General features: G+C 33.0%; 1 protein-coding gene across 2 annotated transcripts in view; it reads left to right on the forward strand.

Annotated features, from left to right (window-relative positions):
* LOC118197496 (uncharacterized) overlaps positions 1 to 23,799 on the forward strand; it is a 54,251-nt gene that overhangs the window by 12,698 nt on the left and 17,754 nt on the right. The window contains exons 1-2 of one of the 2 annotated variants that reach the window (XM_035369009.2): positions 5,795 to 5,952; positions 16,595 to 21,991. In XM_035369009.2, the coding sequence (XP_035224900.2) occupies positions 16,604 to 21,991 (5,388 nt within the window). In that variant the 5' untranslated portion in view covers positions 5,795 to 5,952; positions 16,595 to 16,603. Of the gene's footprint in view, positions 1 to 5,794; positions 5,953 to 16,594; positions 21,992 to 23,799 lie in introns of those variants that run through there. The other variant, XM_035369008.2, reaches the window with a different exon arrangement.

Genomic DNA, 23,799 nt, shown 5'->3' on the forward strand with positions numbered 1-23,799 from the left:
TTGGTCTATATGCTCGTAGACCTAACAGATGCGTTCCACTTACTGCAACTCACTGTCGCCTGCGGTTAGCCTGGAGTAGAGAGCATGCATTGTGGACACCGCCACAGTGGGCTTGTGTGATGTTTTCTGACGAGTCCAGGTTTAGCTTGCAATCTGATTCTCGCCGGACTTTCATATGGAGAGCTCCAGGTACCCGTTACCACCAAGAAAACATCATTGAACGACACCGTTACGGTGGTGCAGGAGTGCTCGTTTGGTGTGGAATTATTCTGGGTTCCAGAACTGACCTGCATGTTCAAATTGGAACCATGGCAAGCCAAATCTATCGGGACATCATTCTGGAACAACACGTACGTTTGTTTCGGGGCGCCATGGGCGCGCAATTTGTGTTTATGGATGACAACGCCCGTTCTCACCATGCAAACATTGTAAGCGAATGCCTTCAATCGGAGGATATCACCCGTATGGATTGGCCAGCATTCTCACCGGACTTGAATCCAGTAGAGCACGTGTGGGACGGACATGCTTGCCCGACGAGTTGCAGCCCGTCAACCTCCTCCTACATGTCTACCGGAACTTCGGAGAGCATTGCCTTTTGAGTGGTGTAATATCCCCCAAAATCAGATCGATAATTTGATACTCAGCATGCCTAGGCGTTGTACGGACTGTATTGCATCGTCTGGGAGACATACAATGTATTAACAATCATACCAACCATGTAATATTGTTTTTTTGAAAATAGGTTTTTTTTTTTATTTTTTATTTTGTAATTTGCTCCAGGGAGAAAAAATCGTTAATTTTTTTAATAATATCAGACATATATTTTTTGCTCTTTACCTTTTGTTTAATAAATAAGCTTTACAAATAAGTGAAATTTGTTTTGCTTCTAACTCTTCCTTTGCCTGATTTTGCATTATTCTTAATTTTTGGACATGAGTGTAAATTAGCCAGCGAAGCTATCAAAAGGCATGCAATACAGCCGAGAGTAGTAACAGTTAGGGAGACATAGCCAAAAGGTAAACGCGCGCTATTCAGGAATCCTAACTCTTTCGAAGTCAGTGGAAATTTAACTTTCTATTTGTCATTTGCATTTAACGCGATTCTAAAAACTCATTCTGGTAAGAAATAAACTTAAAATAACTGTAATAAAATCAGGATGTACCTTACAGCGTCGACACAAATTGAGTGTAAGAAGATAGCTAAAGTTAAGTTAGAAATCTGAAAATCCTCAAACTTTCATATATGCAAAGGTTTCCTTTCAGGGGCGGTGGTTTCGCCTTGAAACAGCATTTTCAACATTTTTTTTAATTTAGAATTTTTTTTTTTTTCTCAAAACCGCTGCTGAAATTAAATTACTTCTTAAAACTGATAACAGATAGCAGCAGCAAACCTTTCTGGGCATCCATTAATTGATACGAATCATTCAAAAATAGCTTCTTTTGCACACTACTCTTTTTAACCCATTTGAAAAACAAAAAAACCAAAAATTTTTAATTTTTCCACAATATATTTTATAAGCAGGCATCAGTGAGTAATGAAATGTCCTTAGTTCACAAAAAAAAAAGGTAATGGAACCCTTTTAATTTTGAATGTTTTCATTGCGGTTTCAGTATGAAACCACTGCCCCTCTGGAACATCGAAGAAAGGATCAGATGACGCAGTCGCGAGATTTTTTTGCAGTTGTGTTTCTTGCTTTCGGATCACTGCTGTAAACAGTTGCACAATATCTCATTTGAGTGACTTCAAAGATGAGGATTTATGGAGCTTCTGAGAGAGGGAAAACATTTCTTATTTTTTACAGACACACAAATCACACTGAGAAACACTCACATTTGCGTTTTTATTATGCTTCTCTTAGCGGTCGCTTTTCTCATGCTTCTAGTTCATAGTAAAATAATTGTATGCATCTTAATTTATTTTATTTTTACATATAATTTTCTTAGTTTTAAGTATAATTTTTAAAAATATTTCATAGTTTTATGCAAGTAATTTAGTGCATTATTAGTTACTTTTTGTCTCATACTTTTTTGTTTCCTGTTTTAAATTTTTTGTTTATAATTAAAAATGCGTGTTTATGCAAATATTACTTACTTCATTAGTTGTTCAGTAATTTACTAGTATAATCTGCAATTTGGGTTACGTTCAGATACTTTTCAGCAAAGTAAAGATAAATAAGCAAATGTTTAGTCTTAAATGCTCTAGACGGGCGCTGGTTTCAAGGCGAAACTGGTCCGGAAACGGGGACGAAAAAAAAATTTTTAAGCTCATTTATGTTGTCTATAGGACCATTGCATGTCATTATGCTTACTTTTTCATAACTTTTAAAAAATCATAACATAGCGCCCCTGAAAGGGTTATGCAGAAATTTCAATTTATTTGTAATTTATGATAATTTATTAAAAAATAAGTTTCACCTTACGAATAAAGTAAAAGGTCGTTACAGAAACTTAATTATTACAAAATTTTCATGATGCTGTTTAAACATTTTACATTATGAATAATATTCGGAAAGGCTTTATTGATAATAGGCGCGTATTTTAGGCTAGGCATGTATTTAGAATTATAAAGTTTCTCTCAGTAAGGTAAATAAACACTACGGGTGAAGAGTTCTATTTGTGTGAAATTAAGCATTTTATGTCCTCCTGGTCTTGGCCGTATGTTGGGGGGGGGAAGCTGAAGATGCTGCAGCCCTCTCGAAACTGTTTTCAGTTTATAAATAAAATGCAGATAGATAAAAGTCATATCCTGTCCAGCCCCGGAAATTAAAGCCGAGCTACAATCAAGCTTCTTGTAAAGTAGAAATTACGTTGAACAAAATCATTATGATTTACGAATTAGAAACAAAAGATGTATTTCTTTTCGTAAAAAATACTAATTACAGTGTGCGAATACCAGATATCTAAAACTAAACTAAAAATGCTCTTCATCATAAAATGTTTTATTTCAAAACAAAGAAAACATTGGTAAGTGATTACACCTTCAGCTAAGTATTAACTGTAATATTTCCCCGTGGAACCTTTTTGAACAGGAATAATAACTTAAAAGTAAACAGTTGTAAATATTAGAGAGATGTCCCATGTGATTGAATTGTTCCCTTCGACGCGTCAGACTGCTCTTACTTTTTTTTTGGGGGGGGGGCACGGGCTATGTGTGTTCTGAGGTAATGATGTTTATCGTTATACAGTGTGTGCAACATTATCAAAATCATGTTGTGAAATAAAAGATTAAGGTACGATTAATTTATATATTCAACTGAACTATGGCAAGAATTATTTTTTTGTTACCTCATTACCGAGAGCTAGAGCGATTGAAAATGGCACATTCATGTTAATTTTAGAATTTAAAGAGTGTGTAGGGTGCTTCTGTATCTAGAAGCTAGAAGTATTTAAATTAACATGCGAGAAAATTAAATATCAAAGGCTGGTTACTTAGCTGAGACTCCACATAAAGTAAAGCACTTAGCTTATCAGGACTGGTATTCCTCTTTACTTGCCTTGGAAACATGAACTGTCCTGACTCGAAACAGGGAGCTTACTAAAGCTATGTTCAATAAATTGTGAAGTAGACAATACACACAGGAAGGGTATACGAAACCCTTTTTTTTCTATCTTTACAGAGATTTCCGGACTTCGGAATACAGAGACCACTTGTGGTCTGAACGTAAGAATATAAAAATATTAACTAAAACTCTAACTAAACTAACTTTGGATTAATATACAAGTGCCTACTTTAAGATTGGCCGTTAATTAACAAAAAGCCGTATGTAGTACAGAGAGCTGCTAAAACTACGATACGTTTAAAATTATCAAGAGGATTAAACCTCTGGCCTTGAAGGCAACCAGCAAACGAGTAAAACTACCATGGCAAGCGGCCTGCATCTAATAACTCCTTCCTCTCTCTTGCTTGGCAAAAAGCCACAACTTAAGTACTTTTGGCGTTAGCAAGACAAATTTGCAAAAACAAGTTAAAAGCTTTTAATTCTAGCCGGAAGTAGAAAATAAGAAGTGATAGTAAAGATTTAAAATAAAATAAACGTTAGTAAAACTAGGATCCTTACAAGCTGGCCCAAGATCGTTAATGCAGCGTATTCAAACGTCGGCTTGCAAGATGGCTAAAATCGGGCAGAGCTGGAAACAGTAACACTAAGACGAGGCTGCCAGCCCTCAGCTTAAAAACACAAACAACTAATTTGCATTCTGATGAGGACTATGTAAAGAAGAAGTTATGGTTAAGGTTTAAATCATAATAATTGGTTAATTTACATGAAGTACCTTACAGCTGTAAGAAAAATAATGCATGAAAAGGAGACGCAATTGATGGTAAAGAAGAAGATGAAAAAGATTTAAAAAATCAACTGGAAGAGAAAGCTAGACCCATTTATTGGTAAACACGAATGTTGAAAAGCAATTCTGGGAACACTCTGAAGGTGCAGTTCATGAAAATAAACAGTTATTTTGAGTTGACAAGTTTAATTATTTAAAATCCTTAATCCAAAAAGGCAGAGTGATTTAGCGATTAAAGTTTAAAAGAAAGATTTTAGGAAAACAAAATTACAGCAGAAACTCAGATCACCAACGCCTCACTTCACAAACAATTCGTTTCAGGAATAAGTTTTCTGAACAAAGAACGCCACGGATGACGAACGGTGTCTCGAGTTCCCAACACTCAAGTTGGCAGCGAATGATTTTCAAAGGTATTTTGAGATAACCCCATGCAAAATAATTAAAACTAAGAACTCTCTGCAAAAATCATTTTAATATTTTTCTTTGCTTATCTCTCGTTAACAAAGCCTTGGCAGCAAAATAGGGTTGATGCTTTATTAAATTATGATGTTGAAGAGTTAGCGGTCGATATAAATGGCTCAAAATATTATGATGAGTATATTACATTGATCTCATGAGTCTTAAAGCTAGCAACTTCCAAAAATCGAAATTAAAAAAACCTAACGAGGAATCACAACCAACTACTGCAGTGTATCAACGTACGGTCGTGGAGTCAGTGTACCTCTGATGCATAATAAGAGTGGCATTATGCGGCGCTGGTGAGCTGTGACGTTCTGCAATAGTAATCGGATTGGCTATATCTCCCAGACGCCTCCCGACTCTTAACCAGTCACTATCACCAGACAAACAAAACCGAGACTGATCGCTAAATGGCACATTGTGCCATTCAGTTGGCCAAGTTGACGACACTATCGCAGTCTTTCGCATCGATGTCAGTTTACGAACATTTCGGTAGACGAACGGACTTTGTGAAAGAATAAAGTTCGTAAGCCGAAGTTTTTCCTTTGATAAACGTCGCATTGAGTTTCATGATGCAAAATATGGAGTTTCACCAATAGTTATGATGAAACATTTTAAATTGTCCAAAAACAAAGTATTATACTCTTCCAATGCTTTCAAAATAAAGATAACTCAGCTTGTATAAATAGGGATATTTTAAACTTCCAAGTTATCGAATAATTAAAGAAGTTAGGCTCGAAAGTTAACTGAAGTTAAAAACTAAAAAAATTAAAATAACTATTAGCCGAATCAAAATATCAAAGCAGAAATTAACTAAAATAAAATGAATCATCGCGCTGAATTAATCGAAAATATTATTAACCGAGATAGGATGGATACCTGAAGTGTAAATAACCACCGAGTGCATCTGTGTTCTTTCGCCTTTCCTTCTGAAGAGTTCAAAGGTTCTTTCACTTCAAAGCATTCTTTTGAGCATGCGCCGGAAAACGAAAGCCGAGATAATTTTAATCACATTCTAGTAACGGTTTATCTATCGTCTGCTTTTCTCGGAAGTTATTAATGCAGAACGTTTCAAATGGGCGTTTTCTATAATACAATGTAGTGCTTTATGGTTTACTATGTATTTCTTCCAGAAACAGTCTTCTTTTTTTCTTTTACTTTCGAGCTCAGATACTAAAGTAAAAAGCTGACTGGAAAAAACAAAATTGAGGTAAGTATATTTTTTTCCATTGTTATTTCTCAATACTTCGAAATTGTTCTCCTTTTTACTGCAGTAATTCGAATCTTGGGCAAAATAGAGATATTTGCTGCAAGACCCCTGCGTAAGCCATTCATTGGGAAACGTACCTTGAATAATTAACAGTTTTTTTTTTTTTTTTTTTTTTTTTTTTTTTTGTGTGTGTGTGTGTGTGTGAAATTAATGAAAAAATACCCGTGTGGCTTTAAATAAGGAAGGAATAGTAAGTATTTTAGGAAATTTTTGCTGTCATTTGGTATTTCAGCTTTAAAATAATTGAATGTTTTAAATGTATAATTTTGTGTTTTATAAATTGAATTTCTAGTGAATACTTCTTAAACTAGCGGGGTTGTCATAATCGTTTAGCTTAAAATTGGTTCGAATTCTAAAGTGGCACATGCATGCAAAGGTAAGATCGCATCTTTTAAATAACGTTAACGTTTTTTCTTCTTTCAAAAATTGATCAATTCAGTTTCTTTTTTCATTACTATGAAGTTTCGTTTAGGCATTTTAAATCAGACAGACAAACTACCTGCTGCGAATTCAGGTTTCGGCATTTTCTTAATTGAAAATTGGTTAAGAAATAATTTAATGCAACTATGATTTTGAAACTAGAGGTCAAACTAGGATATGCAAAAAGTTCGTGTTTCGAGAGTAAGTTCGTATCCAGGGGTATCCAGTTCATAACATAGGATTTTAAAAAATTCGTGTCTCGAAATATTCAAATGTTGTGAACCGTTCGAAAGTTCGATGCGCCACCTGCAGCTTTAAAACTGTGCCCTGAGTGTGGTTAGCGCTTTGATTATTATGCTATATATTGCCTCTTAAACTCATTGTATTGTTTAGTATTATGTGTTTTGTTATTATGCATAGTTATTCTTAATTTTGTGAAACATTTAAGTTTGCACGGTTTCATACAACTTTAGCTATTAGCTACGATAACTACAAAAACAGTAAGACGATTTATTATCCGGCCGTAACTTCTAAGTAAAGGAAACAAACTCCGATGAAGGTTTAAAATAAACATCGTGAAGACTATCGGTTAATCTATTCGGTAACGTAAGAACGGTAACTTACTGTTAAAAGCTGAGCCAAATGGTTTCATTCAAATAGAAAGTAGCACGAGCCTGCTAAGTGTTTTGCTCATTCTTTCATGGACCAGTTACTGCTAGGAAAGTCGATTCAAGCAAGTCAAATCACTTGCAAAGAATCATCGCAGAGTAACATGGCAGCGGTGACTGCTAATGAACGAGTTGTCGAAAGTGTAATTGGAAGTATAGGCAAAATAATTAATTAACTAGTTTTTAAAATAAACTCAATTTATAAATTAACCTAAAACCCTTCGAGTTCATAACGAAGAAAATGTTCAATAAGTCAAAATACTAAATTAATTAAAAGCAAACTTACCATTTTCCGTCCACAAATACGCCACAAGACCACTTTGCTGATAAGGTTAATATCTTTGTGATGATCTGATTCATCCGTATCATATTCCTGATGTACGTCACATGTGTTCACGCATGTCGTACATGTAATCACGATCGACCACAGCCACAACACTAGTGATACAGTTCTGATGATCGCAGTGATTAGGGAGTAGAAACAAGTAGTCCTGATGAAATTTGAGTAGAAAAAATTACATGGGGGTGAAACCCGAAGACTTGCGTGACTGTTGCATGAACGCATCCTCTCCCCATCCTGTGTTTCTTTGCGTTTTAATCGTTAAATTTGATTCAAAACCTTTCTCAAATAGTCTTTGTGATTCATTTGACTTCGACCGAGGTGCTCTCATAAGTGGTCTCAACTTTTTGACAGACATAATCATCACTTTTTATTCATTTTGCAGGGTATCAGCCAGCTTGATCATGCAAAATTCTCCCAATAAAGCATAGTTGTATCTGCAAAGACAAATAGATTGAGCGTGTGTGAGACATACTTAAATAAATCTGATGTATACACCACATGACTTCTTTGTACGGAATATTAAATTATGCGCATTTTTTCTTGCATTTTATTTAAACTTATTAAACTGAATTAAATCTATTTCGTCGGTAGCGCATAAACCACAATAGAATAAACGCACCCTTTAAAATTCACTATATTTGTTTACCATAGTGACACTCTTGCGCTAGGTTCAATTAACAGCGTTATATTTCGTTCATATTATAACTCAGAATGCACAAAATTTATAGCATTTGAAGAATTATCTAATCGTTGCCACATGTTCTATTCAAATACTCTAATATATCTAGAACGATGTACAAAAGAAATTAAGCAAAAACAAAAAGTTTTTCACAGACGATTGAGTATTTCTCATTCAATTAATTCAGTTCCCACTTCGCGACAAGGTAAAAATACATAAAAACTGAAAATATCCATATTAAAAATTACGAAGTAAATCTTAAATACTTATTTCCTCGAATAAATTTCAGAATGGATTAAACATGATTTAATTCGCAATAATAAAAGAAAGCGTTATCTTTGTTGTTGCGAAGCTTAGTCTCTCTAGATTGGCAAAAAATCTACTATTCTGCTGTTTCACATGTAAACAAATATGTCCGCCATGTTATTTAAAACTTAACCGCACATAAACAACTTTTAAATTGTTGATAATTGCACAAATATTGCTTGCAGATTTACTAAAGGCATAAAAACCTAAACTGGAAGATAAGAATAATATAATTCAATCATTTTTTAAAACAAAAAATGCACCATTTACAAAAACATATAAGAGTAAAGAAACTGAGATCACTCAGCCGGGTAACAGAGTGGATATATATATATATATATATATATATAAATATATTTATATATAAATATATTTATATACGTTTGGTGCGGCCGATTGCAACCCAAATACGAGGTGCACCTCTACATGTTATAGCAGTCCTATATACAAAATTTCAACGTTCTGAGGCTACTCGTTTTTGAGTTATGCGAGATACGTACGTACATATGTTCGTACAGACGCCACGAAAAATTGTTTTTAGAATTCATTTTAAGGTAGTTTTATAATTTTTTTGAAGGAAAAGAGTCTTTTATTCTGTCTTTACGTGCAGATATCACGGAAAAACATCGTTAAATTGCATTCGATAGCGGTCAAAATGGATATTTTCGTTGAAATATGCTGCCTGAAGCTTTTCGCGATTACAGTACTTCCTTTTTACTTCGTACAAGGAAGTAAAAACTTGATAAGTTTACCTCTATTTCTATCGAATAAAATTTGGTATCTGTAATATATTTTATTTGTTATGCATTAATATTAAACTTATATTAGACTTGTATAATATTAACTTACATATATTTGTTTACTGCATACTTTTCATTGTCATTATTTTATATTTATTCACTTTTACCATGAGTTATACAATATTTTTTAAATTGCATTATGCAATGTGTCCACAAAACTCGTTATATGTCCTTTATTTCGTAGTCGTTGGCCGTAGACATGTGCTTATGTTTTACATTTCTAAATACAACTATAGGGATCTATAGTTGTGTTTGAATATAGTTGTATCTATAGTATAGAAAAAATGCATGCTGATTAAACAAAATAAAACACAAAATGTTTTAACGCCTACAAAAATTGACAAAGATGCTATGCCGATTACAAATTTCAAAATTGGGATTTTTAACTTTTTTTTTTTTTTTTTTTTTTTTTTGCTGAAATGTTGATTAAAAATGAATGAGAACAATTCAAGGTTGATTTTTCTCCGTTTTAATGCCATTTAGTGGGCCAACTAGCGGCCGAGCGGTAAAAACCGCTGAACACTAGTAGTTCGGTCTGAGGCTCAAGTCCCAGCGAATTGGCTGACTGCATGGGCGTTTTCGTTGTTTTCCCCGAGTGCAGATCATTTCTTTGTAGCTGGTTTGCAACCACTAGGAGTTTTAACCAGTATTTTAACTTATTATACCATTGGCCATTTTCTTGTTTGTTTTATCAAAAAGATGCACCTTTGTACATTTCACCCGAGGGGGAAATGAAAGATCATGAATTTGTTATTTGAAGAACTGCAATTGCATGGCATAGGATAATGATGATGACCGTCGGGAGACTAGAAGAGTGCGAAAGCTGAGGGGTGAAGGATAAGCAGTCTTTTGAGATCACGTGATGAAGTTAAAGAGTTCCTATTGGTCCCTTGACTACGGTGATAGTTGAGCACAAAATACGATGAGAGTTTACATTCTTGAACAAGTAAGCTTTACATTATGTTACAGTAACATGAAAAACCTATGGTAAAAGAAGCAAAATCCATATATATTTACTGTGTATATACGAGTCAGTTTCCCTTAAAAAGACCTCCACGGGGCATCCCTCACTTTCCGTGGAGTGCCTAGAGGCCGAGCATGTAAAAAAAAATTGTCATTCAGCGATACATTTTGTGATTCAGTATTGTTCCAACGTTCTCTAATTTAGAATTCTTTTATGTAGAGTTTGTCGAAACAAATTTCAGAGAATAATTTATGAATTTCCAAACGCTAAAAGTACGTTATTAATACTGCCATGCAGTTTTCCTACATCAAATCACAATATAATAATCGTGCAAAAATTTCAACAAATTAGATATATATATTCATCACTCTTATTTACGCCACACTGTGGCAATATTGTTGCTATTTTCTAGAACACGAATTCTGTAAGGAAGATTTACACTGATTTTCTGAAATGATTTATGCTGATCCATTCCTTTTACGTTAATCGGCACACTAGTGCTCATCGCGTGATTTCTTGATAACGAAATCCTAGGCTGATCTTTTATATTTTGTTGCGTAGAAATGATAGCTCTTCAGTGTGGATCTCAAACTCGAAAATGAAATCTATCTGTCAATTTTTGTTGTACGAATGCCAAATGTTTTGTGTTTTACTTTTTGGAATGAATGTGTAAGATAGATCGATAAACTTTAAAAAAGTGGTAGATTTCTTAATTTTTGAATCATTTATATGTTAAATTTAATGAGATATGTTAATGAGATATGTTGCAGAATTGATGTTTGAATATTTGTGATATTTAAAACATTCCATAGTCAAGAATACATTTAAAATTCTAACTGTATGTTCTTTTTCATTTTTAATGGCGATGGTCTCTTATTTGAATGTACGTGGAATTAAATCCACAGCCCCGTAGTCAAGTTGTTTTTCCCGCCTTTTCTACACGTACAGTTATAGAATGTTCTGTAAATATTCAAAGCGAACTGGATTGGCTGACGAGGCTGACGTCATTCTTGGAAGCTCCGCCTTTCCAGAGGCTATAAAAGGACTCGCAAAGGAATATCGGGGGCTTTTTCTTAAATGTCACGATGCAGTAAACTTCATACAAAAAATTATTAGTAATTCTTTTTATTTACTCCGGATATCTGATTTTGTAACTGCTATTTCTCCTGAATAATAATAAATGGATCCTGTTTTTTTTTTTTTTTAAACTTATCGTCTGATAATTTAAGCTACGACTAAAGCTGGTACATCATATATATATATATATAAACAAATTTAAATTCTTAACAAATACGTATAAAAGTAAAAAAGTAAAAAAGCAAATTTAAATTCTAAAAAAACGAAAAAAGCCAAATAATTTAAAATAATTTAAAAATATGCAAACATGTAAAAGATTTAATTCTCGAACTAATCTACATTATCATTTAAATTCAGAAGTATAAGCAAATCAAGTGCAAAATCTATCCATGAAAATAAATCTACTAATTTAATAAATTAAAATTAAATTAAACAATTTTTTAAAAAAATGCATATGTAGCAGCATATGATCGTAGAGTAGGCAGGAGACAGACTTATCAAGGGGACGTTGCCTCCAAACCTAACTCTCCAATCATTCAATTCGTGTTTCGTCATTCATGCAGGCAAGGGTAAAAGTCAAAACCAAAAGTAATTCCAATAAAGTGGTATCCTTAGAAATTTACATTTAAGTATTAACATTTAAGAATTAAAGTTCAAAAAGGAAAATACTAATTAAGTCTTTTGAGAAACAAGCAAGTAAAGTCAAGAATTAAACTTTTTCTTAAAAAATTTAATTTTTTAAAAATTAATTTTTTATAAAATAATAAAAAAATTTAAAAAATCTAGAAACCAATGTATTTTAGAAATCCTTGTCTACAGAAACTTCCACTACACGAATATGCATATCAATAAAAAGAAACTATAAAAGAACTATACATAATCCATATAAACCAATAAGAAATAAGAAACAAAAAGAACTAATTCACAATTTTTAAAATAAATATATATTTAAAAATATAATTTCATATTTAGAAAATACTTAGATACAACATAAAAAATTTTTAAAAAATACTTAAGTAAATAGTAAGTTTTAATTCTAACTTACCTACTATATGAGTGTTGGGGTCTGCAAAAGTGTGTGAAAGAGAAGTAAGTGTGTTCTTCAAATTATATAGATAGCGCTTATGTAGGTAAAGTTGAGTGTCAAGCTGCTATCTTTGCTATAGTAAAAAAAATTTTTTGTAAATATTAATATTAATTAAATTAAATTAAATTAAAAATCCTAAAGGTAGTAATATCAATTATTTAGGGAGTTAAGTAACTGAGCCAATCAAGAGATGTATGTTTGCTTGAAGGAAATTAAAGTGAAGTGGTATGTGAAAAAAATGTAAACTGTTTGTAATTTGAAATGTGTGTTCTGTTGAAAAATTGTGAAAATTGTTAAAAAATTTTAAGTGAAAGATATTTTTTGTGAAAATTGCAAAAAATTAAAGTAATTAAGAAAAACTGAAATGTTTCAATATTAAAGTTTTAAAGTAAAATTTCCCAAAATTTTTTGAAATGAAGTCCTTAAAAAACCTCTAAAAATTCCCAGAAATTTCTCAAATATTCCTTTAGGAAGTTAAATAAAACTTAAATTTGATGAAAGAAAATATTAAAAGTTTAATGAACTTGATTTAATTGGTATATCAAAACTTAACTAAATACTGACTAAAGTATGGAAAATTAGAAGAAGAAGATTAAAATCTTCACTCAGTTCGGGCTATAATTGAGACTTTTGAAAAGAGTTGGCCCTTTATTAGTAAAAGGAAAGAATCCAGTATTGATTAAATATACATATTTACAAAATATTTACAATAAAAATTTACAATAATTTCTCTAGTCTTTTATATCCTTCATTACCCTCCAGTTAAGGTTTAAGGTAATGTTATCATATCCAAAAGAGCCAAAAAATTATAAAGTAAAGTCAAGGCCTGCCTTTTTTATATATAAATTAATAAATTTTAGTGGTACTTGGTTATCAACTTGTACATTAATTAGTTTTATGATTTCTTCCTTTAAATCGTCATTTTCAGTACATATATTTTTTATTCTGATAATTTGGCTATGAAACGTGTTTTCTATTACTTTTCTAAAGATATTATTCCAATTAATTAGTTTAATAGTAGGAAAATGGAAATAAATTATATATATATATATGCGTACGCCTTACGGTTGCGAAAAGAGGCCACAAAAAGAATTTTGCGGACATGTAGTACATTTCAGTTAAACATGAATATTAAATTTTGAAATTTAAATAAATCTACCAGCGAAAGCTAAATTTTCAGTCCAACGGGGCTTTGTCCCTGAAGGACTATTGTTTTCGTTTTGCGATTTTGCCTTGGTTCACTATAAATGTCCGTTTCACTTTTCAAACTGTTGCCACCGAATGTTAGAGTCCTGCATTATATTTGAAGAAATTAAATAATGAAAAATCTGCATTAATGTATGTACGTTTCTTGCATTGTGATCAAACAACGGTACCTGGAGCCATCCAATTTTGAATGACGCAATCCTCCAACGAATATGAGCATGTGGAAGACCAAATTTGAAATTTGAAATTTGTTTTATGATCGATTTCCTATTTTTTAAAACTTTGACGAATTTTTGATTAACAAACTCAAGGATTTCAAAGCGGGCCATAACAACGTTGTACAGAAAAAAAACATGTTTATCTCCAGCGCGTGAGAATGCGTATCGGAAATTCTAAAGATATGATAACTTTAAAACTATTTTGCGATATTGCTCTTGAACTGAATTTTATGGTTTAAGTGCGAAGAACATGACATTTAATAAATAAAGGTAACAGCAAAATGTTAAAAAACGCCCCTTTGGACGTAATTTAAAATCTGAAACCTTTCAAATTTTTATATTTAGTTATTTATTTATTTATTTTAGATATTAAAAATTTAGCCGAACAGCTGATCGGTTACTGTTTTTCTTAGCACGCTTCTAAAGACGACAAATCCTCCCCCCCCCCACCTTAGTTAACGTGTAGAACTTCGAGGGCTTCTTACTTCCTACGAAAAGAGGAAGAAAGTTAAGAAACACAACATTTTCTATATTACATCCCCAGATCCTAATTATTTAATTCATTTACCAGTTAAAATAGAAATACTTCCGTTTTCCTTTTCATGTTTATTGATTAGGTTTAAATTTCTTAGGCTTCAGTTTATTTCTTGGCTACTTTATCGAAGAAAAGTTCCGCGTTCTGTTTTCATTTTATTTGAATAAAAATCACTTCAAGGAATACCTTAGATGCGAACTGCTTATCCTTGCATCTCACTTTAATTTCCGTTTCTGAGGTTCTTATAATACCGTAGATCAGGGGGGTTCTCAACTTTTTTTCCCCACGCACCCCTTTCACCATTGCTAGACCATCATAATCCCTTCCTTCTTTACAAAGCCCACCAGCGGCAGAGCGGTAAAGACGCTGAACACTGGTAGTTCGGTCCGAGGTTTGAATCCCGCGAACGGGCCGGCTGCATGGGCGTTTTCGTGGTTTTCACCATGTGTAACGTGTATACGATCCATTTTCCCTTAGAAAGTCCTCCCTTTAGGCAAATAGCCCTCGTGTGCTTTGCCGTAATTAAATAATCCAATCCGATCCTTCTTTACAAAACTCGAAAAATGCATATTATTTATTTGAATTTAGACCACATTTTAATGTATTTTATAAATTAAACAAAAAGGTATAGAAAATATTGATAATTACCAAAAGTTCAAAATAGATTTTCCTAAACCAAAACTGAATATTTAACAGGTAAATAAAAGGCTGACGACAATCTTCCCCCCCCCCGAACTATGAAATTTCTTCCCTGATTGAAAACCTCTGTCGTACATCTCTTAACACAGTAGTTCTGAACCTCTTTTGTTCCATCCACTCCCTTCACCATTGCCAAACGATGTTTTCCCCTCCCTCCTTTCTAAAACTCGAAAAAATGCATACATATTCATTTCAATTTAGACCATGTTTTAATGCAATTTATAAATTAAATAATTAAAAAAACTGAAGCTTTCAGATTTTACATTAGCCCAAAGGCGCTTTTTTTAATCTTTTGTGTGTTATCTTTATTTTGTATATGTCATGTTCTTCGCACTTAGACCATAAAATTCAATTCGACAGCAATATCGCAAAATAATTTTAAAATGAGCATATCTTTAGAATTTTCGATACAAAGTCTCGCACGCTGGAGATAAGATTTTTTTTTCCCCCATACTGTTTTGCCATTGCTGGTTTTGAAATTGTTGAGTTTGTTAATCAAAAATTCGTTAAAGTTTTACAAAATATGAAATAGATAATAAAACAAATTTCAAATTCCAAATTATGGCTTCCAGATGCCCATATTCGGTAGAAGATTACGTTATTCAAAATGGGATGGCTCTAATACCGTCATTTTATCACAATGCGAGTAAGATGCTTAGATTTATGCAGATTCTTCATTATTTAATTTCTTTAAATATAACACAGGCCCCCCCCGGGGTTGAGAACCCCTGTCGTAAATGTCTTGATACAGTATTCTGAACCCTTTTTGTTCCATCCACTCCTTTCACCATTGCCAAACGATCATTTTCCCTCCCTCCTTTTCCAAAACTTGAAAAATGTACATACTTTTATTTAAATTTAAATTATTTTTAGCGTTTATTATAAATTAAATAAGGAAACGTGTACAAAATGTTGGTACGCACCAAAACCTGAATAAACGTAATTTTTTCATATTCATAAATATAGTTAACATGTATATAAAAGGCTAGCCGCATTCCCCACTGGGAGGAATTCTCCTCTGGTTGAAAACTCCTGTGTTACTATCAATAAAGAATCCTAAATTTATTGAACTCAAATTATTTTATTTAACTACAAAAATAATTACAGATTGCACGAGCAATAAAATTTTATACATTAGTTTAAATTACCATTTGAACGACTAATATTACTGAAAGCTCGGAATTAAAATTTATCTCGTAATTTCGTTAAAATTACTCATTAATTATTCATTTTGAATCTGTTTATTAGATGAGCTGGACTGCTAGATTTTACTTGATCTCCCGCTGAACAGGCACTGTGTGGTACCTTAGGGCAGAAGCCTGCTCAGTGTGATAAATAAATTTAAATATTAAATTGTTATTTCTGGCATGCTTGGTAAATATATTGTTATTATTATTTTGTATTGCAGTACTAAAATGGAAGCAACGATTGATTACTTTTTTAGAAAAATGCAATTAACAATTGCTGATCTTATTCCGTTATGATATTTACTAACAAGTTTCGTATTTAAAACGTGGTTTTAGCTATAAAATAATAGCTTATTCTTGTTTCATTTCTGACAATTTATTTATTATTTTCAGAAAGAAAAAATGGCACGCCTACGCATAAAGGCAGTTCTGGAGAATAAAAGCTCTAAAGAAATGAACAATGTTGAAGACTACATTGAAATTCTGGAACTAATTCGAGAAAGCAACGTAGATGCAACGAGTTTCATATCTAGATACAATACGTGGTCTAGCAACTTTCATATTACTTTAGAAAATACCAATTCAGCTAAAGAAAATAGTCTGAAGTCAGTACACCCATCATACTTTATGCGCTTCCTAGCTACAGCTTTCTTTACTTTATGCCTTTTAGAAAGTGTCCGGTGCAAAAATCAAATCTGCTTTGACACTGCTTTGACGTTTTGTATTATTTTACTTATCATGAACTTTATTTCATCCTTCATATTATATTTTTCTGCGTCACCCAACCAGTTGGTTAAAACTATGATTCTTTTTTCAAATGCTATGAAGACAATGTTTAGTGACTTTAAATTCAGATTAAATCGTGCTGGAAGAAAATTCGATTTCTCACCCCGCCCAAGTGCTCTCTTCATTGTAAGCAACTTCCTAACACCTCTTTCATTACTACATTGGATTCTTACTCCTTTGTCCAGCTTGAGTGAATGGTACTTATTACATGGTAGCTTATTTTCTGCTAGCATATCAATAATTTTTTATGTTCTAGATTATGAAACTGCACCAGAAAGAACTCAGATAGAAATAACTGCGTGTTCATTATTACTGCTGCTTGCTTTATTGCAGGACAGGAAAGTTCAGAATATTCTTACAGAGATTAAATTACAAGTAACATTTCTAGAATCGGAATGCATGGATTTTTTGCTATGGTTTGAAGAGAAGTGTTCTTTAAAGCGGCTCCTGGAGGAATCGGGATTTTATAAAGCAGAAATGCTGGAATTATTTAACCATGAAACAGAACGTAGATCTGTTCTGGAAAAACCTCTCCTGAGCTTCGTCACATTTTTTGTAGCTGCCGAAAGCTGCTTCCCCGCACATCTGCATTTTTCGAATTTAAGTAATGTTGTGAGTTTCATTTTATACGGCACATGTAATCCAAATGTGAATTCTTTTATAAATATTGTGTCCGTGTCGAATAAAGGTGCATCAGACTCTAAAACTCCAAAGATACATTCTCTGGATTCTTCGAATGTGCCACAACAAGAAACTTTCCTTGAAGCAAATGTCCCACAGGAATGTTCATTGTTTCAAGTTCCCTTAGATACACACGAAAAACCTGATCAGAAAAATGGTAATGAAATGTTTTCTACATTTGTCACATCTTCACCTGAGGTTTCTCTTGACGATGAACTTTCTTCCACAGATGTTAAGAACCAGTTTTCTTGTAGTAGTAAAAATGAGATTTTGAATGATGAATCAGGAATCGATGAATCTGAAGACTACAGAAAAATCCCACCAGTTCAAGGAAACCAGAGTTTCACAAATAATGTAAATTTATTAAATTCTGGTATTACATTTCCGACAAATAATGAATGTGAGAAATGTGTGTTTCCAAAAGCTGATATTTTCCCTTGTACTTCAGCATCGAACCAAGATGACAAGGAATGCAAAAAATATGAAGAGAATGTATTGCTTTCAAATCTAAATTCTAGTTTTTCGTTTCTTCAGGAAGAAACCCTTGGTATTTTAAACACGAAAAATGGTGGAATTTCTTCCCAATCTAATGCCGGCGGGAGAATAGAAATTGACGAATCACTGAAAGATGAACAAACCTGTCAACCGTTTGTGAAAGAAATAACGCGCGATACACAACCTTTACCTTCTCATTCAGCCGCAAATCATGAAGACTCTACTGACTTGGGAGATCTTCAGATTTCTCAGTGTAAAAATCAGGCAGAAATCAAAAAAGATTCAGCTACGAAATATAGATCCGAAGTTCCTGTTGCGCCAGATTACAAACTGCAGGGTCAGAATGCTTCGCAGCCTGAAGATATGCCTGGAAATACATCAATTGTTTCTGAAAAAATTCAAGCCAATGATTCTTTCTTGCTCAGTTGTTCAGCGCTTTCTCAGCAGTCAGAAGAGGATATAAAAAATTCTGATTTAGTAAATGGCGGAAGCCAGGTATTTACAGTGCGAAATGGAAATCAATCCTATATCGTCAGTGATGAACCAATTACCAATGAAAATGGGCAAAATATAGAGACTGGAGCATTAAATCATAATGAACATTTGCAAAATGAGGAAACTTCTGAACTTCAAATACAACATTTTGCAGTTCCGCATGAATCAGAAGAGTATATAAACCATTCAGGCGCAGTATGTGAGGGAGAAGAGTTTATTGTAGAAAAGCTTCAATATCAACTTGATATCTTAAAAGATGTATTGGAATCAATAAACGGTATTGTAGATAGCATTATAGAAATGCAGGAATTTACATGGAACGACGATACTTTTGAATCTAAGATGAAACAGTCTGCGCTTTTTCGAGTTGTTGAGACAGAAAAATATTCAAATATTTCTGAAGGAGGAAATGACTATAGAAGTTATTTGGGCACTATGAATGGAATATTACAAAAATCACACACATCAATCAATGAATCGGTGAAACACATCATCAGTGAAACTCCAGACAGACCGAAAGTCGAAGATTTCAGTCCTGATGAATGTTTGCAAAGTGATGAAGCTTCAAAATTGGGAACAAGTAAGGCAGGACGCAGGCAGTATCCTATAAAATCCGTAACACAAGCTGAGTGCGAAGAGACAAGAGAATTTGAAAGTATTTCTGCGAATGTTACACCTAATGATGGAATTAAGCAAGAACTGAACTGTGATAACGATCTAAAAATGAAAATTTCGGATAATAAAGAAATTCTTAATATCACCTTGAACAATGAAAGTGCTCATCTCAAATATAATGGAAGAACGTGTGATTCAGAAATAAAGATGAAGGATTCATGTCATCTGAAACATGAGAGTAGCACTTCAGATGTGCTGGCATTTGATGCAGTAAATGGAGATATAATGCGTAACATTGAAATAGATGGTAAGAAAGCTTTGGAGGACGGTTCAACTACAACGTTCTCATCAGATAATGAGGTTGATGCACCGTCAGAAAAGAAAACTTCAGACAGATTTACTTCAGATGAAAACACCATTGACAATATTAATCCAAAAATAACAGAGAATCTTGTGTCTTCGACGGTAAAACTATGTCCAGACGATCAAGTAAATCATGAAATTAGAAACCAATCCACTATCTCAGAAAATAAGGCTGAATTCGACTGCCTAGTGAACGGAATGGAAACGCCCGATTTTGATGAGAGCAAACTCAATCAGAATGAGCAGAGTTCAAAAGGGCAAGTTATACAAAACTGCGTTAGTGAAGATCAAACCTCAGTCCCTGTTGCGGAAGTTGAAAATCAAATGAATGTTTTATCCAAATCTGCGTCTGATTTTAATCAAGAAACCTCGTATAAAAGTGCAAACTCCTTTCATAAACAAGCCAATAGTGGTGAATCTGTTCAATGTAATGAATCTTCATTCTCAGATTTTAATAATCAAAATGAAAATAATAGCAGCAGACAAATGCGATGTATTATGAAAAACTTTTTTGATAATTTACATACAGCAAGTAAAGAGACGGAAGTTAATGTGAAACATAGTCACGCTTTAAATTCGGAACTGTGTTCTTATTATGCACTGATAGATGAATTTATGAAACGTAATCAGAAACCTGATATATCTAGAAATACAAAAACATATATAAATAGTGGTAATAGTAAGAATGTACATACCCAGGAAATTTCAAACAAAAAAGAACACAAAGGAATGGATTTGCGGCAGATTCGCCGTCCATTCGTTTTCGGAAATTATGTCATTGAGCAAAATACAGATGGAGTTTTGAAACTCGATCAGAAATATAATGCATCTGTAAATTCGTCAATATATGTAAACAATAATTACAATGGAGCTGAGCATAAAGGAGGAATTTCAAATAGAAATGAAAGTGACAGAAATGGTTTGCAACATATGTTTCGTCATTTCAATTTCGAACAGGAGGATGAACAGGGAAACAGACATCGAACTGCTCCAATTGCAGCAGTGGTTGCAACTAGTACTAATAATCATGGGAATGAACTTAAAACGGAAATTTCCAATAAAAATGTTGAAAATAATTTACTAAAAACTCGTCCTCCTTTCGTTTCTGGACAACAGTTTAAAGAGAAAAAAACAGATGAAATTGCAACAAATCCAGCAGTGCACGTAAGTAATAGTAACGATGAGGAAAGGAATAAGCAGGAAATTTCGAATAAAGATGAAAATGACGGAGTTATTTTGCAACAGATTCGTCCTTTCATTTTTGGGCAAGAAGCCAGAGCGAGAAAAACAGATGCATTTCTGAAACATAATCAGAAATATAACAGGTCTACAAATACAGCACTATATCTAAACAGTACTAATAATGCAGATGAGAAACAACAGGAAATTTCGCATAAAAAGGAAAATGTCAAAGTTGCAAATGTTTCGCTTCAGACAGGAAATAAGTGTGATAGCCCTACTGAAGCTACGAAAAAAGTATCTAAGTGCAGGAAAAAACTGAAAGCTAAGAGATATTACAAAAATGAATCTATTTCTAAAAGTGAAGGAAATTTTAATTTTGGAATGACAGATTGCCCATTACTTGAAGACAGTGGCCGAAATGATGAAAAACTTTCGGTTCCTCATTGTTCCATGACAGCCAGTTTAACGGAAGAGAAATCTGACCATTTACTTCCCAGAAAGTTTAATGAAACATGTCAAAATACATCTCAAGAACCTGATAGTCGTTCCGATATAAGTGACCGTAATGCCGTTTTCGAATTGAAGAAAACCGAACTTCAAGTCGAAAGCGAAAAAAGAGATACTGAAATACAGTCCAGTCGAAAATCAAGTCCAAAGAAACGATGTCGAAATTACTATAATTCAGCGACAGAAGATGATGAAAAAGATGGCGACAAAGTAGAGAATAAACAGGTGCCACCAGTACCACTGAAAGAAACACGTTTGGAAAGGACTTTAATACTGGTAAGAAATATTTTAAATGCTTCAAAAACAAGAAAGTGTACCGTCTTTCAACATAAAGTTTACACTCCTATAAAGGACTGTTTGCTGAATAATCGAATAACGAAGAATAGTTTAATACGAGAGTTTAACAGAAACGAAAATTGTAACGTATTTTTAAGAAAAAATACCGATCAGAAGATAATTGAAAGCGTAGAAAACGTGCCATTTTGCGTCAAAAACAGCGAGTCGTCAGAACAAGTGAGTGATAAAGACTTCGCGAATCAAACATCATCTGAAAATGCAGAATGTCCAACCGTTTCCAGAAGGCAAGGAAATAGACGGAAAAATAAAAAGCTCCCTATTGTCTGCAAAAGTGTGGAAGATACATCAGTTACGTTAAAGAATGAACAGGTAAGTTTGCTCGAATAAGATTTTTCCGGTATTTTACCTTCCGAGCACTTTTATTACGAGTCCAATTTACTAAAAATATTATGCTAAAATCGAGGTTTTTAAGTGTTGATTTACCATTATAAGAATTAATTCAGCTTCGGAAATTTCTGTAGCACCATCGGAACATTAGGGTGTTTGCTTTCTTTAATTGCAGAGATCTTTGCATTTGCACTCTCGAACATTCTTATTCTGCTCTCCATTATCTCTTTTTGTAAAGTTTAGAAGTTATTTGTTTGTTAGTTACTCGTAAGAAATACGTTTACACTTATGGAAAATATATGTAATGAATATTTTGTTTCTTATAAATGAACGAAATTAATGTAATAAAAATTTGTTTCTTTTCTTATAAAAACTCTTTTCATTTTTTTTTTCATTTTAAACGCCATTTATTTGTACGATATAACATAAATGATGCTGCCTTGTTCAGAATGTAAACGTTGCAAATATAGTAGAACTCCAATTATCCTAATCGGTTAATCTTTGGAATATGGTAACAGGTAGTTTGGCGACATTTTGGTACTTTAAAGTAGCCGTTACATGCTGTAAAGTAGAGGTCTTCAACCTTTCACGCCCGAGGGTGACATCAATAAATTCATAAAGATCCGCGGACCACATGTCTGTCAAAAAATAGTGTAGTCAAAAAATTTATATAAAAAAGGAAGATTTGTTTTGCAAGACTACAATTGATTCTAAGCGAAGAGATGGTGTTACAGATTTGTATATATAACACTTGGCTCCAAAACGTTAAATGGAAATCGAATTAAAATGTTTTGCAACTTTTTTTTAACTACGAAAAAAAAGTAAAGATTATTGTACAGAATGATGTTACAAAATGCATTTACAATAAAAAAAATCTGATGTGCACACCACGACTTCCTAGTACGGAATATTAAATTATACGCATTTTTTCTTGCATTACGTTTAAACTTGATTGAATTAAACTAGATTGAATTAAACCTACTTCGCCGACACCGCATAAACCACAATAGAATAAATCTATTCTTTAAAATTCTCTTTGTTTACCATAGCGACACTCTGGCGCTAGGTTCACTTAACAGTATTTATTTCGTTCATATTATAACTCAGAATGCACAAAGTTTATATCATTTAGAGAATTATCTAATCGTTGCCACATATTCTATTCAAATACTATAATAAAGCTAAAATGATGTATAAAAGAAATTAAGAAAACAAAACAAAAAAGAAACAGTTTTTCACGGACGATTGAGTATTTCTCATTCAATTAATTCAGTTCTCACTTCGCGAGAAGGCAAAAATACATAAAAACTCAAAATATCTATATTTAAAATTACGAAGTAAATCTTAAACACTTATTTCCTCGAAAAAATTCCAGAAAGGATTAAGCATGATTTAATTGGCAATAATAAATGAAGGCGTTATCTTTGTTGTTGCGAAGCTATGTTTCTCTAGATTGGCAACAAATCCACTGGTCTGCTGTTTCAAATGTAAACAATCAATGGCCGCCATCTTAAAAAAGGCTTAACACTTAGACAACTTTAAAATTGTTGATAATTCTAAGAATATTGCATACAGATTTACTAAAGGCACAAAACCCTTAACCGGAAGATAAAAACAACATAATTCAATCATTTTTAAAGCAAAAAATGTACAAGTTACAAACATATAAGAGTAAAGAAACTGAGATCACTGAGCCGGGTGACAAAGTGGATATATATATATAAATATATTTATATACGTTTGGTGCGGCCGATTGAAACCAAAATACGAGGTGCACATCTACATGTTAT

The sequence above is a fragment of the Stegodyphus dumicola genome, chromosome 1 (assembly GCF_044657685.1).
Source record: "Stegodyphus dumicola isolate Sdum_Otavi_A_Nest chromosome 1, ASM4465768v1".
NCBI lineage: Eukaryota > Metazoa > Arthropoda > Arachnida > Araneae > Eresidae > Stegodyphus > Stegodyphus dumicola.